Genomic DNA, 15,097 nt, shown 5'->3' on the forward strand with positions numbered 1-15,097 from the left:
AACCCAAACGAAAGATTTTTCCACACAAGCTTCCGATGGATTGAAATCTGCACACCATGTTCTCACTGTTAAAAAGTGTCCCTGCACCAGCCAAGGACCATCATTAATCATGTGGTTCCGATCCATCTCATTATCAAACTGGACTAAATGAAATCCCTCTCCGAGGTCCATCATGTTAAAATCTACAATTGGATTCCAAAGCTCTACAGTTCTTTTCTAGAGTGCTATATAACCCAAATTCCGATCTAGTAATTTGATAATTAGTGTCTTCTCCTAAGATGTACTAAGATTCTTCTTCAATTTGGGTGTAACCCGTGGGTGTAGAGGATCAAAATCAGGAATGTTAATCTTGAGCAGCCCTGCTGCACGAAGATCCGTTCGAGGGCATAACGTTGTTGTTGCGCATATTTTATTCTTACCGCAATAATATGTACTTCATTTTTTCTATTAATTTTTTTTTTCAACCACATAGTCTAATAAACTTTTATACCATATAAATAAATCATTTAACGAAAAAACTTAACTAATAATAACTTTTATTGTTGTGTTTGATAACCCAAATTTAATTACCATAAAAAAATGTTGTGAAAAAACTATTACTTTTTTAAAAAAAAAAAAAATTTGTGCACAATGCACTTACATTAAAGAAGAAAGAAAAATCCCCACCAGATCCGGATGTGATTCAAACTCATGACCTCCCAAGGTATAGGTAAACTCTCAACCACTAGGCTAAGAGGGTGTTTGTTTCTCATGTTTCCATCTCCTGTTTGCTGTTTCTCCTCTAAAAGCACCTAAACTAGTGTTTGGTTAAAAATTAAAAAAAAATACTGTTTGCTGTTTAAGCAATAATAGGCTGCTGTTTGCAACAGCAACAATTGGCTGCCTTTTCTCATTGCCTCTGCGGTTTAAATTTTTTAACCTAAAATATCCTTTTACATATTTACTTAAAACCTTACCTGCGTTGTGTCAAAAAAAAAAAACCCTTACCTGCTTAGCATTTTTTTTTGTACGAGGGGCATCCCTTCACAAAATAAACAGTGTTATTTTTCTTTTTATTTTTTTTTTTTGCTCTTTATGGTTTAGGATTTTTTTTATCAACTCTTTTTGAGATATAAAAATAGTAAATTTATAACCTTTAAAATTTTTACGTTAGAAAAATAATTTTATACAATTTCATATATTACGCTAAAATTATTTTATACAATTTCATAAATTTCATACATTACGTTAAAATTATTTTATACAATTTCATACATTACGTTAAAATTGATCTTGCTTGGAAACATTAGGATTAAATTTATACAATTTCATACATTAGGGTTAAATCAACGGTAGAGTTAAATTCGACCATTCTCCCTAAAAATATAAAGTTTAGAATTAATTTTATATACTTATTTGAAATAGGTCCATATTAGTCATTTTACATACTAACAGCAACAAGCAATCGTAGTTTTACCAAACACTGATAATCAAACAGCAAACAGTAAACAGCAAACCGTAACAGCAAACAGCAAACAGCAGGTAAACCAAACGGGCCCTAAGAGTTTCAACCACTAGGCTAAGTGAAAAAACTATTACTCGTTACAATAAACTTTTAAATTTTCCAACAATTGTTTTTCAAATTATCATAAATATATAAATCATTTTATAACAATAACTTTTTATGTATAACTAAAATACATTCTTATAAGACAATTAAAATTGTATAAGACAATTAAAATATTAACAATGGTAGTGCTGTTCCATCCTTAATCAAAAGTGAAGGTTCCAATCTTATTAGGATAAAAACAATCTTAAATTTTTGAGTCGGCGGTTCCATTTACTTAACGCAACTAACAAACCAGAATTAGTCTGGACATGGACACATGATTTAAAGGTACTGCCGCAGTGATGTGGAACCTCCAAAATTATCTCATGGGTTGAAAAAAAAAAATCTTAACCATAAATATTTTATATGCTACATAAAAGTTAATCCTATAACCACAACTTATTTATTATTTATGCAACAATAAATTTTACAATTTGAATGATTAAATGACAACTTGTCACAACAATGTGATTTCTTGTAGTCTTGGTAATACTAATTACTAGCATGATGTCAGTGCACATAGCAACAGAATTCATGTGATCCAAATTCCAGAACTTGAAGATATTTATTTGTTTAACAAGAGATTAATTAGTAATAATAAAGTTTGTTAACAAGTGCTAAAGCATTAGTAGTAAGACTATGAAAATTCAAAATACTTTTCGTCATCTTCTTCTTCAGAGAATCACTTACATCCATCTCTTCAAATTCATCTGTGCAAGTCGTTTCATCTGTTATCGCAGCGCTCATCCATGTCTTTATATTCCCAATTTGAAATTCCCGATCCGAAGAGCTTCCATTTATACTCGCCAAAGCCTTCAATGATTGGTTGATCTCGTCAATGCTATCGCCGACTTCCTCCGCGCAATCCTTCACGACTGATGCATCGATTTTGCTCAATGCTTTCTTCTTTGAGATGCTTTTGAGCAGAGAGTAAGTTTTCTTGGCGGATTTTAGACTTACGGTCAAGGCGGATTTGAAGAGGTTTAGATCGCTGGTTTTAATGGTGGAGGTGTATGGTGAGAGAGATGAGTAGCAGAGTTTTGGAAATGTTGTGGAGTTGCAAGCGGTTTTTAGATAGGTTTTGTAGACAGTTTTTGAAGATGCGACGGCGGTGGCGGCGTCTGCGGCGGTTGTTTCAGCGGCGGTGGCGGTGGATATGAATAGAAGAGAAGTGATGATGAGAATGATATTTTGAGTTTCCATGTTTAGTTTGTATGTTTAATTCTGTAAATGGTTGTTTCAATGTCTGTATTATTTATAGGAAAAAAATGGTCAGGTGGATCCGTCTGTTGATATCTTCAAATACGTTACATGGAAATTCAAGGGGAAGCAAAGTATAAGAAATAATTTAAAATTGGGTTTACTATTTTTTTTTTTTTTTTAATTATTGGTACCCTAAACTTTATAGCTCGATCCTTTCAAAAAAGAAAAACTTTATAGCTCGATTTATGGTACAAATAAATTTGATAATCTTGTTGATTTCATGACATGAAATATGTATTTAGGTCACGATTAGACTCGATATTACTAAATCTAACTTTGAAAGTTATTAAATCTATAAAAGAGCGTCGAATCTCGAAAGTCTACAATTAATATATGTAAAACTGTAAAAAACGCTAGGCGCTAATCGAGTGGACAGAATCCTCAGAGATTAATCGGAGATAAGTCGGAATTAATTAGGGATTAATTGAATTTGTATTTTTTTATTTGTTATCAGTAAATTATTATATAAATTTAATTAAAATATGCATTATACTATCTAAAAATTAACAATATAAAATTATTTAATATAAAAAAATAATTTATATTTGTAACATATATTTTTAAAAATGTGTAAATATCAAAATTTCAACAACAATATCATTGAAATAACTTAAAATTGAATTATAATAAAAAAAATAAATTCACAATAAAAAATGCTTTTGTTAATTGTCGCTTAGGCGGTACTTAAGCAGTCTAGGCGGCCTAGGCAGAGACAAGACGACTAAAAATCACCTAGGAGTCAATAAAACGTCTAGATGAACTAATTGGAGAAAACCACGATGGATTCTCAATTTCGAACGCCTAGACGGGGCCTAGACGGTCTAGGCGGCATTCGTTTCGAACAGTGAATATATGTATAATAGATCTAAATATAAGTTTAGGGGTTTTAAAGCATCGTTTTTCCCTTGCTCTACCAAAATATTGATATTATTCCACCTCCAACTATTACAACATCGTTGGCAGTCTAAAGTACTTGACCTTCACTCGTTCGAACATATCCTTTACATTTAATAAAATTTCTCAGTATATGCATGATCCTCGTGACTCCCACTGGATGATTGTCAAACGTATTTTTTGCTATTTAAATAGTTCACATTCTCATGGTATCCTTTTGCGGAAAAGTGACTCGGTTTCACAAATTACATTGCTTCTTGAATGTCGATTGGGGTGGAGATAGAGATGACCGTAAATCCACTAATGGTTTTGCGGTGTGTCTTGGACAATGTGTGTTATCTTGGTGTTTTCAGAAGAAGAGGAATGTGTCTCAGTCATCCAGTGAGGTAGAATATTATTATATTGCTATAGGTGCCTATGAAGTTGGTTGGACCCAAATGTTAATGAAGGAAACCAACTTTCTAGCGAGTTCTGCATATTCTCTAGTGTGACAACTTGATTGCGGTTTATAAAACAACTAATCCTATCTTTCATAACTCCACCAAAAATTTGAAGATTGATTTTTATTTTGTTCGGGACAAGCTTTTATTGTTTGCTACATCTCTACCGAGGATTAGACAACTAATGTTTTTACTAAACCTTTTCATTAGAGTCGTTTCCAGTTCTTATGGGGCAAGCTTACAATCGTGATCGCCCTGTACATCTTGAGAGGAGGAATGAGATTATACTTGTTGTATATTGTTTAAACATGTTTTTCTACTTAAAAAAATAACTGTATTCCTAGTTAATCTAGGATTGGGTATCACGACTTGGACAAAGAATTGTCTCCTTGGACAGTTTGGCCAACATGTGTATATATATACGGGTTCATTGATGTTAATAACACGGTGTGTGAATATTTCAAATATATTATTAATAATTAGTTGGTAATATTTACCCCAGGAACTATTTAAAATGCTTATTTTTATCTCTATCCTATTGTTTAGTAATATTTATCCTTCGACCTGTTAAAATTTGTGAAATCTTGGTAAATTATTGGTTGAGATTTCACCAATTTTAATATATTTAGGGGGTAAATATTAAGCAAATATCAACATTTTGAATAGGTTAAACATTAAATATTACTAAATAATAGGTGAAAAAATGTAAAAATTAATATTTTGAATATGTTATGGGATACATAATGATTTAATCCAAACATAAAGAAAAAAGTGATAAAATTGAAGTGTATGATTATCTATTAAGGCTCAAAATAGCAATGGAATGGTTGTAAGGAGATGGGCACATGAATATATGCTTTAGAAGCCATAAGAAACGCACGTATTACGTATATGCAAATGCATTTAATGATGATTTTTTGACAGGTCCGAATTGCAATGTCATGTCTCATGTGTTTGATCTCAACACAAGCTAATACAAGTCATATTTTCTATTTTAATATTTAATCTAATCTAATCTTAATCTAATAATTAACAAGATTCAGGATTACAAATAGTATAGTATGATGTAAATGAAAGGGATATATATTATTAGCTGACATGCATGCATCAATTATTCAATTATTTATATATATCCAATTAACTATATATCCAAATGATAAGGTAGAATCCTTGCCTTTCCATTCATTGATAATGTGATATATATACACAAGATATATGTGTGAACATGATAATTACAAATCAATTATATTCCTAAATTACAGCAGAAATATCCATATCTAATACACCCCCGTAGTCGAAACGGGAGGTGGTCGAACGTTGAGACTAGAGCGGAAGTCGTCGAAAAGAATTTGTGGTAGACCTTTGGTGAAAATATCTGCAATTTGATGACGAGAAGGAACATGAAGTACCCTAACCTCTCCTTTAGCAACCTTTTCTCGAACAAAATGTATATCCATCTCAATATGCTTGGTACGTTGGTGTTGTACAGGATTACCAGTGAGGTAAACTGCACTCACATTGTCACAATATACCAAGGTCGATTTACTAATAGGGCAATGAAGTTCAAGAAGAAGATTTCTAATCCAGCAAGTTTCAGATACGACATTAGCAACACCACGATACTCTGCTTCAGCACTAGAACGAGATAAAGTGGGTTGCCGCTTAGCAGACCAAGACAGAAGATTGTCACCAAGGAAAACACAATATCCTGAAGTAGAACGTCGAGTGTCAGGACATCCCCCCCAATCTGCATCTGTATAGGAGACCAAGGAATCTAGTGAAGAGGTTGTGAATGTAAGTCCGAACTCCAGGGTTCCTTTAACATATCGAAGAATCCGCTTGATAGCTGCCATATGAGACGTTTTGGGATCGTGCATGAATAAACAGACTTGCTGAACAGCATAACTGATGTCTGGGCGAGTGAGAGTCAAATACTGTAATGCACCAGCTAAACTTCGATACTCAGATGGATCATGATAAGCAGAACCAGATGAAGCACTCAGTTTTTGCTTAGTGTCAACAGGTGTTGTACATGAATTTGCTGAAGAAAGACCGGCTTTAGAAATGATCTCAGTAGCATACTTCTTTTGAGACAGAAAAAGAGAGCCGGCGCTCCGAGTGACAGATATCCCTAAAAAATAACTCAATGGGCCAAGATCTTTCATAGAAAATTCGGAACTCAATTTGTTGATAATTGACTCTCGTAGAGCAGTGGAAGAAGTAGCTAGAACGATGTCATCCACATATAAGAGTAGATATGCCATCTCTGCTCCCCGACGAAAGACAAACAGTGAATGATCAGATTTACTGTGAGAAAAACCCATGGTAGACAAGAAAGAGGCAAACCGTTGGTACCACGCCCGTGGTGCCTGTTTGAGACCATAAAGAGACTTTTGAAGAAGGCATACATGATCTGGATAGTTGGGATCCCGAAATCCCAGTGGTTGATGCATATAAACAGTCTCATGAAGATCCCCATGAAGAAAAGCATTTTTTACATCCAGCTGATGTAGTGGCCAACCTTTAGAAAGTGCAATACTTAATACAGCTCGAATTGTTGCTGGCTTAACAACTGGACTGAAAGTATCACCACAGTCTACCCCAACAAGTTGATTCGCCCCATTTCCAACAAGTCTTGCTTTGTATCTTTCAAAAGATCCATCTGCATTAAATTTGTGCCTGAGAATCCACCAACTACGAAGAACATTAGCATTAGAAGGACGGGGTACGAGGACCCACGTCTTATTTTCAATAAGAGCCTTATATTCTTCAGTCATGGCTTGTTTCCAATTAGGGTCTTGTAAAGCAAGTGAGGGATTAGAAGGAATAGGAGAAATAGTGGTGGTGTGTAAGTTGAGCTTTCTTTGGGGTTTGAAAATTCCAAGTTTAGCTCGGGTTGTCATAGGGTGAGTCGGTTGGGTTGGGTTGGCGTGTATAGGATCGGGAGAAGGCGGGGAAGTGGGCTGTTGTGGGGAGGTGAGCTGTTGTGGGGAATTTGTGTTTGGGCCGTGTTGAATTGGAGAAGGAAAGGGACTGTCGAGAGGAGAAGGGGGAAGTGCTGGGCTGTTTTGGGAAGATGGGTTGGGACTGTTGGGCCGTGGTGAAACTGGGCTTTGGTTAGGAGTGGACGCATTAGTGGGGAAGGGAATAATGGGTTGGGTTGTTTGTGTAGGTGAGTTGGAAATAGAAGAAATGGGAGGGGAGGCCGAGACATGTTGAGTGGAAAATGGAAATTTGCTTTCATTGAAAATAACGTGACGAGATATAATTATTTTCCGCGCGGAGATGTCGTAACACTTATAGCCTCGATGATTGGATGGATATCCAAGAAACACACATGGAGAGGACCTAGGTTGAAGTTTATTTCTAGAGGAAGAAGGGACAAGTGGGTAACAAAGACAACCGAAAGTGCGTAAGTGAGTATAAGAAGGAGTACGATTGTAGAGAATTTGAGTCGGTGAAAGAAGACTAAGATTTTTGTGAGGGAGAATATTTAAAAGATAGGTCGCATGAGCAAGAGCATGAGGCCAGAAAGAATGAGAGCAAGAAGCATGTGTTAGAAGAGTGCGAATTATATTATTGATTGTTCGAATCGTTCGTTCAGATTTACCATTTTGGGAGGAAGTATGTGGACATGAAAAACGGAATTGCATACCATTATTGTTAAAAAAATCATGAAAATGACTATTGTTATACTCACCACCATTATCACACTGAAAAGTTTTGATATCTTTTTCAAATTGAGTACGTACGTAATTTCGGAATGTGAGGAACACAGAAAAAACTTGAGATTTATTTGCTAAGGGAAAAGTCCACAGAAAATTAGAATAATCATCTAGGAAAAGAACATAATATCTATAGCCACTAGAACTTAGAACAGGAGATGTCCATATATCACTATGAATAATATCAAACGGCATTGATGACATATTTTTAGAAGCATAAAAAGGCAATTTAATATGTTTCCCAAGCACACAAGAATTGCAAATAGAAAAATCAACATTTTTAGGACAAGAAATAAAATTATTAGTTCGAAGATTGTCTAAAATTTGAGGACCAGGATGGCCCAATCTATTGTGCCAAACTGAAGGAGATAAAACAGAAGCATTTAAAGCATAAGAAGACTCTGAAGAGGAGGATGTGACTGGATATAAATCACCGGTGCTATTACATCTCATAATAGGGATCCCCGTGCGCAAGTCCTTCACAGAGAAACCAACAGGATCAAATTCAACGGACACATTATTATCAATAGCAAATTTCCGCACAGATATAAGGTTTTTGATTAATCTAGGGGCATGTAAAACATTGTTCAATTCTAGGGTTTTGTTGTTTGTTTTTAAGGATGCATTACCAAGACCGATAACAGGAATACAAGTGCCATTACCTACTACGATACTCGTGTTAGGACTCTTATTTAAATAAGATGTGAGTTTACCTCCATCCTCGCTCATGTGAGAAGTGGCGCCGGTGTCCATATGCCAAGGTTCTGCAGGTGGTGTGATTGTCAAGGTGTGCATAGCCGCCTCAATGTTTGTTGGAGTGTAATACTGGGCCAGATGGGCCTGCGGATGGGCTCCCAATATGCCTGGCTGGACTGCAGAAGAATTGTTATTAAAAACAGGCCCGCGAGTTGCACCATGAGTTGCACTATGTGAAGAATTGGGCCAAGAAGGATAAGGACATGGGGGATAGGCCCATTGGGGCGCCTGTCCAGTCCATGGCCCGTACCCCCATGGCTGTTGTAAAGAAACAGCCCCTGACCAGCGAGGACCGCTATTTTGCTGCCATCGTCCGCCTCTGCCCCGTCCGCCTCTGCCACGGTGATAATAACCCCGGCCACCGCGAGCAGCGCCAGAATTTTGAGGGAAAGAAGGCCGAACGTGATTTGAATATGGAGGAGCTTGATTCGACGGGGACTGTTGTGCGTTTTTTACGGGCAGATTCTTCCAATAATAACATGGACCTTGCCTTTGTGAAATTGGGCAGAATGTCATTGTGGCGAATTTGTGTTCCGATTGTCTCGTAGGCGTCAGTGAGCCCCGAAATTAATTGAAGAACGAGACGATCGTTGGATACGGCAGCCCCGACGTTGCTTAATTGGTCCGAGAGGGACTTCAAATGTTGGCAGTAGGCAGAGATATCATCAAAATTTTCAAGTCTAGCATTGGACAGTTCTTGTTGTAAATAAAGGGCTCTTGAATTTTTATTATCGGAGAATTGTTGTTCTAGGAGTTTCCAAGCGTCGGCGGCTGTTAAATTTGGTCCGATGATACTGTTGAGAAGGTCTGAAGATATGGTTCCATAAATCCATTGCAACACGATGGCATCAACACGAGATCATAAACCTGGATTCTTTGCTTTCATAACCGAAGAAGAGGTTTCCGATTTATCGTCGGTTTCAGGAAGGATATGATCAAGAACTTGAAAAGCACGGGCATGTGTTTTAAAAAGTTCAGCCCAAGTGGTATAGAGGCCTTTGCCGGATTCGAGAGGATCACGAATAAAGGAGGTAATGTTGATAATGGAGAGGGCCGGATGAGTTGGTGCGGCGGCGGCACCATTGTTTTGTTCATTGTTTGGCATGGTGGCAGTAGAGTTTTTAGGGATGAAGAACGGCAGAATGAGGAAGAGAGAAAGAAGAGATTTGGGTGGGATTAGGGAGAGAAATTTTAGGAGAGAGTTTTTAGGAAAGAAATTAGGCTCATGATACCATGATAAGGTAGAATCCTTGCCTTTCCATTCATTGATAATGTGATATATATACACAAGATATATGTGTGAACACGATAATTACAAATCAATTATATTCCTAAATTACAGCAGAAATATCCATATCTAATATATCCAATTAACTATATATGCATTCTAGAAAAAAGTACATATTTATTTTTTTTGAAGCAAAAAGTACATATTTATATTTCAACATTTTTGTACTTGCGGGTTACTTTTCTGTTAAAAATGAATGGGAAATAGTATTCCGTTTTTATTATCTTAATATATTTCATGCTTCTCCAATTTGTTTCATTTTGTCACTTAATTTTATCTATTTAATAGTCAATCTATTAGTTCAATTAATTCAAAAATTGTCGTAAATTTGATTCTTTTTATGCTTGCATGACATTGAGACATCTTTCAAAACACTTTTTACATACTTCATTCATTGCTTTGAAACAGACGTAAACCTAAGAGGCACAAAGTGTTACATTTGGTGAGTTGAGAGGGTAATAAGATGCACAAGATGAGTTGAGATGGCTAATCAATGTCATGTAGTCATATAGAGGTATAAAGTGTTACATTTGTTAAATTGAGAGGACTGTATAAGTTGAACACTAAATAGAAGAGGCTAAGTGACAAAATGAGACAAGTTCAAAACGCGATAAAGTTATTAAACATTTTTATTATATGATTTTTCTTTAAGTTTATTAATTTCATTTATTTTTTTTATAAAAATATATATTATTAATATAACTGAAAGAAAGATGAATAAAACTTCATAAAAAAACAAACCATAAAGTAAAAGAAAATAAAAGAGTAGAAAAAAAACCCATACAAGATAAACCTAAATGAAATAAAAAAACTCACGTATAAATGATATACGGAAGCAATATTTTCTACAAAGCAGTCGCAGAAAGGTAGACGAAATCCAAATTTCATCATTGAAATCCTTTGAGATAAACAGATATGTATTAATCCTATATAATTCACGTAAATCTAATAATCTATATTGTATAGGCCACGAGTTATCGAGGTAAACTGCTTCCGTTCGTGCTAAACTCGAAAAGAACTCGATGAAGAAAATGTTGAGACAACTTATATTTCACATATACAACAATGCACCCATATATCCTTGGTTGAACCCTTTAGAGATTAATTCCTAACCAATATACTCTTAATTAGGCGTGTAAGGTAATTCTAGTCTAACTAGAAATACAATAGAAGTCACTAATCTTTGTCAAATAATCTATAAAGTCTACATGATGATTTGGATAAATTGAAATGTAGATTACTTTAAGCAAGTTAAAAATATTAATAGATTACTGTAATAAAATTTCCTAAATAAATAAACTACATTAAATAGAGTTAAATAACCAATAGCACTTTAAACAAGTTAAGGAGACGAAGAAAACATTTGATTGACCAAGTTCAGATTACCTAGAATAAAATTCTTAGAGCATGAAAACGTATAAAGTTTCTAATAGAAAAAAAAACATATAGCAGTCACGAAAAGTCAAAGGGCTATGGGGGCAACCTATGAGATACAGTACGTAGAAGGAATGAGAAAGTCAATCGTGGAACATGGTCACATGTGGCATTGGCTACAGCGTGAAATTCTGCACAAGGGAAGGCGCTGCTCCTGGGACTCGCAGATTGAACCATTATCTTATCTATCTCCGCCGCTAGCTTACACATTGCTTTTCATTTTCATTTTTTTAATATTCATTTTAGTAACACATTTCAACCAACAATTTTTCATACACTTATACCTCTGCATAAGCAAACTTGGAGGAGGGTGATCAAGAGTGATATGAGTTTACTGGGAATTGAGGAAAATATAGTAGTGGAAAGGACGGAGTGGAGGGAGCGAATTTGTGTTGCTGACACGACTTGATTTCACGGTTTTATATGATGGTTCATGTTAGCCGACCCCGAATCATTTCGAGACTAAGGCTTTGTTGTTGTTGTAATAGGCTCATTTTCAATCCTTCTGCCAAAATTTAGGAATAATATTCTATTCAAAGTTTCTGTTCATTACAGTATTATACCAATAGCACCTTTTCAATTGCTTTTCCTTCGTGTCTGTTAATTTTCATTTTTTTTGAAACTTTTTTTTTTGTCTTTTAATTCTAAATATAAAACAAAAAAATGTTTCGTAAAAATTCGAATTAGTTATTTTTTAATCGAAAAATCAACTAATGTACGTTGTATATCAATAACATCAATAACAGTAAACAACTAACAACAACAAATAACAAACATGTCAGGTAGGGCTGTAAATGAGCAGAGCCGATCATGAACGGCTTGGTGATCGGCTCGATAAAAGATCGGTTCGACTCGGCCCAATTTGTAAACAAGCCGCTCGTGAGGACGATTTACTGGCTCAGTTCGTAAATGAGCCGAGTTTGAGCAGGCCAAAGCTCGGCTCGAAAGCTCGCGGGCAAGCTTGATTATAACGTTTATAAACGAATTTTAGTTTTCTAGAAAACTATACGGTTTTGTGTTAGTTCACAAATATATAAACTTAGTATTATTTCATTTGTTATTAGATGAGTTCATTCATAAACATAATAAGTGAGTAATAGCGAACTATTTGTCAGCATCATGTTTATTTATTCACGAACTTTGCTTGTGAGCTTGTTTATGTAAACAATTAAAAAGCTATTTGCGAGCAAACTTCATAAATATAATTAATGATTTACTCGTAAGCAATTAATGGTTAGATAATTTTCTTAATGGACCAAGTTCAAAAAGGATGTTGGGTTCGAAACAAGCTCGAAGCTCGGCTCGAGCTCGAGCTCGTTAATTTTATAGCGAGCCAAGCTTGAGTAGGCCAAAGCTCGGCATGGCTCGATTATAGTCCTAATGCCATGGTGAACTATAGGTCAATGGTTTATATTTTTTAGGGATAAGGTACCAAAATAGGCCTAAGGTTTTTGGGGAAGTACCAATCTAGACTCAACGTTCAAAATAGCACAAATATAGGCTTAACGTTTACAACATAATATCAATTTAGGCTTAACGTTTACAATATAGCATCAATTTAGGCCCCACGTACAAAATAGCACCAATATAGGCTTAACGTTTACAAAATAATACGAATTTATGCTTAACGTTTACAAAATATATCCAATTTAAGCTAAACGTCACAATTAAATTTACCATATTATATTCTTTCTCTATTAACTTTATATATTATCTTTTTGTTTAGTTCTATTTTCTTATTTATTATAATACAATTAATTAGTATTCTTATCCATGACTCATGTAATATATGCAAACTAAAAGTAATTGAATATCCATAATATTTATTGATACATGTCGGTGTTCGAAATATTATGGATATTCAATTACTTTTAGTTTGCATATATTACATGAGTAATGAAATTTAATAGTTATGGAATCATTGATGAAAAACAAATATAAGATCTTAATGGGCAAGAATACTAATAATTGTATTGTAATAAATAGGAATATAGAACTTAATAAAAAGTTACTAACATATAAAGTTAATAAGGAAAGAATATAATATGATTAATTTAATTATGATGTTTAGCTTAAATTGTATATATTTTTGTTTACGTTAAGCTTAAATTCATATTATTTTATAAATGTTGAGCCTATATTAGTGCTATTTTGTATGTGAGACCTAAATTGATGATATATTGTAAACGTTAAGTTTAAATTGATATTATATTGTAAACGTTAAGCCTATATTGATGCTATTTTGAACGTTGAGTCTAAATTAGTACTTTCCCAAAAATCTTAGACCTATTTTGATACATAATCCCTATTTTTTTTTTTTTTGTTTAGGCAATTAAAACCCATATATATATTGGCCCACGATCCAAGAACTTTAATTTGAGAAATCATGGATCTTACAAACAGGTCAGTTCTTGACCTTTTATAGGCATGGAAGGAAATAATGAATTTAGGTCTACATTAAATGGTAAAATTATACCGTGCCTTCTATGCTTACTTTGTTTTTCATAAAGTAAATTACTTTGTTTTTTCTACCTTCTACCTTTAGATGAGTTTAAGTTCATTACCATGAATGGTGGAAAAAACAAAGTAATGCTTACTTTGTACCAAAATTATACATGGCCAATTATATTTACAGCTAACGTATAAAATTATAAAATTTTGCATCCTAATGTTTTTAAGTAGGATACGTATTAGCGTGATCATTATCTGATTGTCATATTATACTTTTTAAATAAATTTGTTGATAAATCGAAACAGTTTCGTATATTTATTTGTAATATTATTAATAACGTAATAAATATTTTATGCAGTTTTTTTGTGATTAATTTATATATTATTAACTTAATTAATTTTTGACATTTTGATATGATTTTTTGTAACTGTTTTGTAGCATAGTAAACATTTTAAACATAATTGATACTTAGAAAGTCCGATGTAATTATTAAATAGTGTGTTGAATTACAATAAATTAGTTTGTTTAAATTTTCTGTCTGGTAGAGGCAAAATTGATCCTACTTAAAATCGTTAGGAACACTTTTATCATTTTATATGTTATAGGTGAATTTACACTTTCTCAAAAAAGATAAGAGCAAATTTAAACAATATACCTATTTTTTTTTGGATAAGGTATCAAAATAGACCTATGGTTTTTGGGAAAGTATCAATTTAGGCTCCACTTACAAAATAACACCAATATAAGCTTAACGTTTAAAAAAATGTATCAATTTAGACATCGAGAACGGATTGGACATGTTATTCCTATTACTTCGTTAAGTTCTGATTTCTCACTCCAAGTACAATTGACACAACTTAACGGAGTAATATCAATGACGTATCTCGTCCCATTATCGAGGCCTAAATTGATACATTTTTTTAACGTTAAGCCTATATTGGTGTACGTAGAGCCTAAATTGATACTTTTCCAAAAATTATAGACTTATTTTGATACTTTATCTTTTTTTTTTTAGAATTTGGGCCCCTTTAATTGAGGATTCTGGGCAGTCACCCCTCAATTCACCCTCAAGGTCGCCCATGGTTAGGGATTAACTAGTATGTTTGTTCAAGTACTTATTACAATGTCATTATAATACATCTATTGCCTTCGGTACTTGATTCAAAACTTCAAGCGTCCTATGAACTTTTAAAAGTTCCAAATGACTATTTTAGTACTATTGCATTTAATAACTCATTATTTCTCAATAGAGTTTAT

General features: G+C 34.0%; 1 protein-coding gene across 1 annotated transcript; it reads right to left on the reverse strand.

Annotated features, from left to right (window-relative positions):
* Positions 1 to 1,982: 1,982 nt before the first annotated feature.
* On the reverse strand, positions 1,983 to 2,869 carry LOC136225973 (pectinesterase inhibitor 4-like). The gene has a single exon (XM_066014244.1). The coding sequence runs from the start codon at positions 2,789 to 2,791 to the stop codon at positions 2,177 to 2,179; it is 615 nt and encodes a 204-aa protein (XP_065870316.1). The 5' UTR covers positions 2,792 to 2,869; the 3' UTR covers positions 1,983 to 2,176.
* Positions 2,870 to 15,097: the final 12,228 nt, after the last annotated feature.

Source organism: Euphorbia lathyris, chromosome 1 (assembly GCF_963576675.1).
Source record: "Euphorbia lathyris chromosome 1, ddEupLath1.1, whole genome shotgun sequence".
Classification (NCBI taxonomy): Eukaryota; Viridiplantae; Streptophyta; class Magnoliopsida; order Malpighiales; family Euphorbiaceae; genus Euphorbia; species Euphorbia lathyris.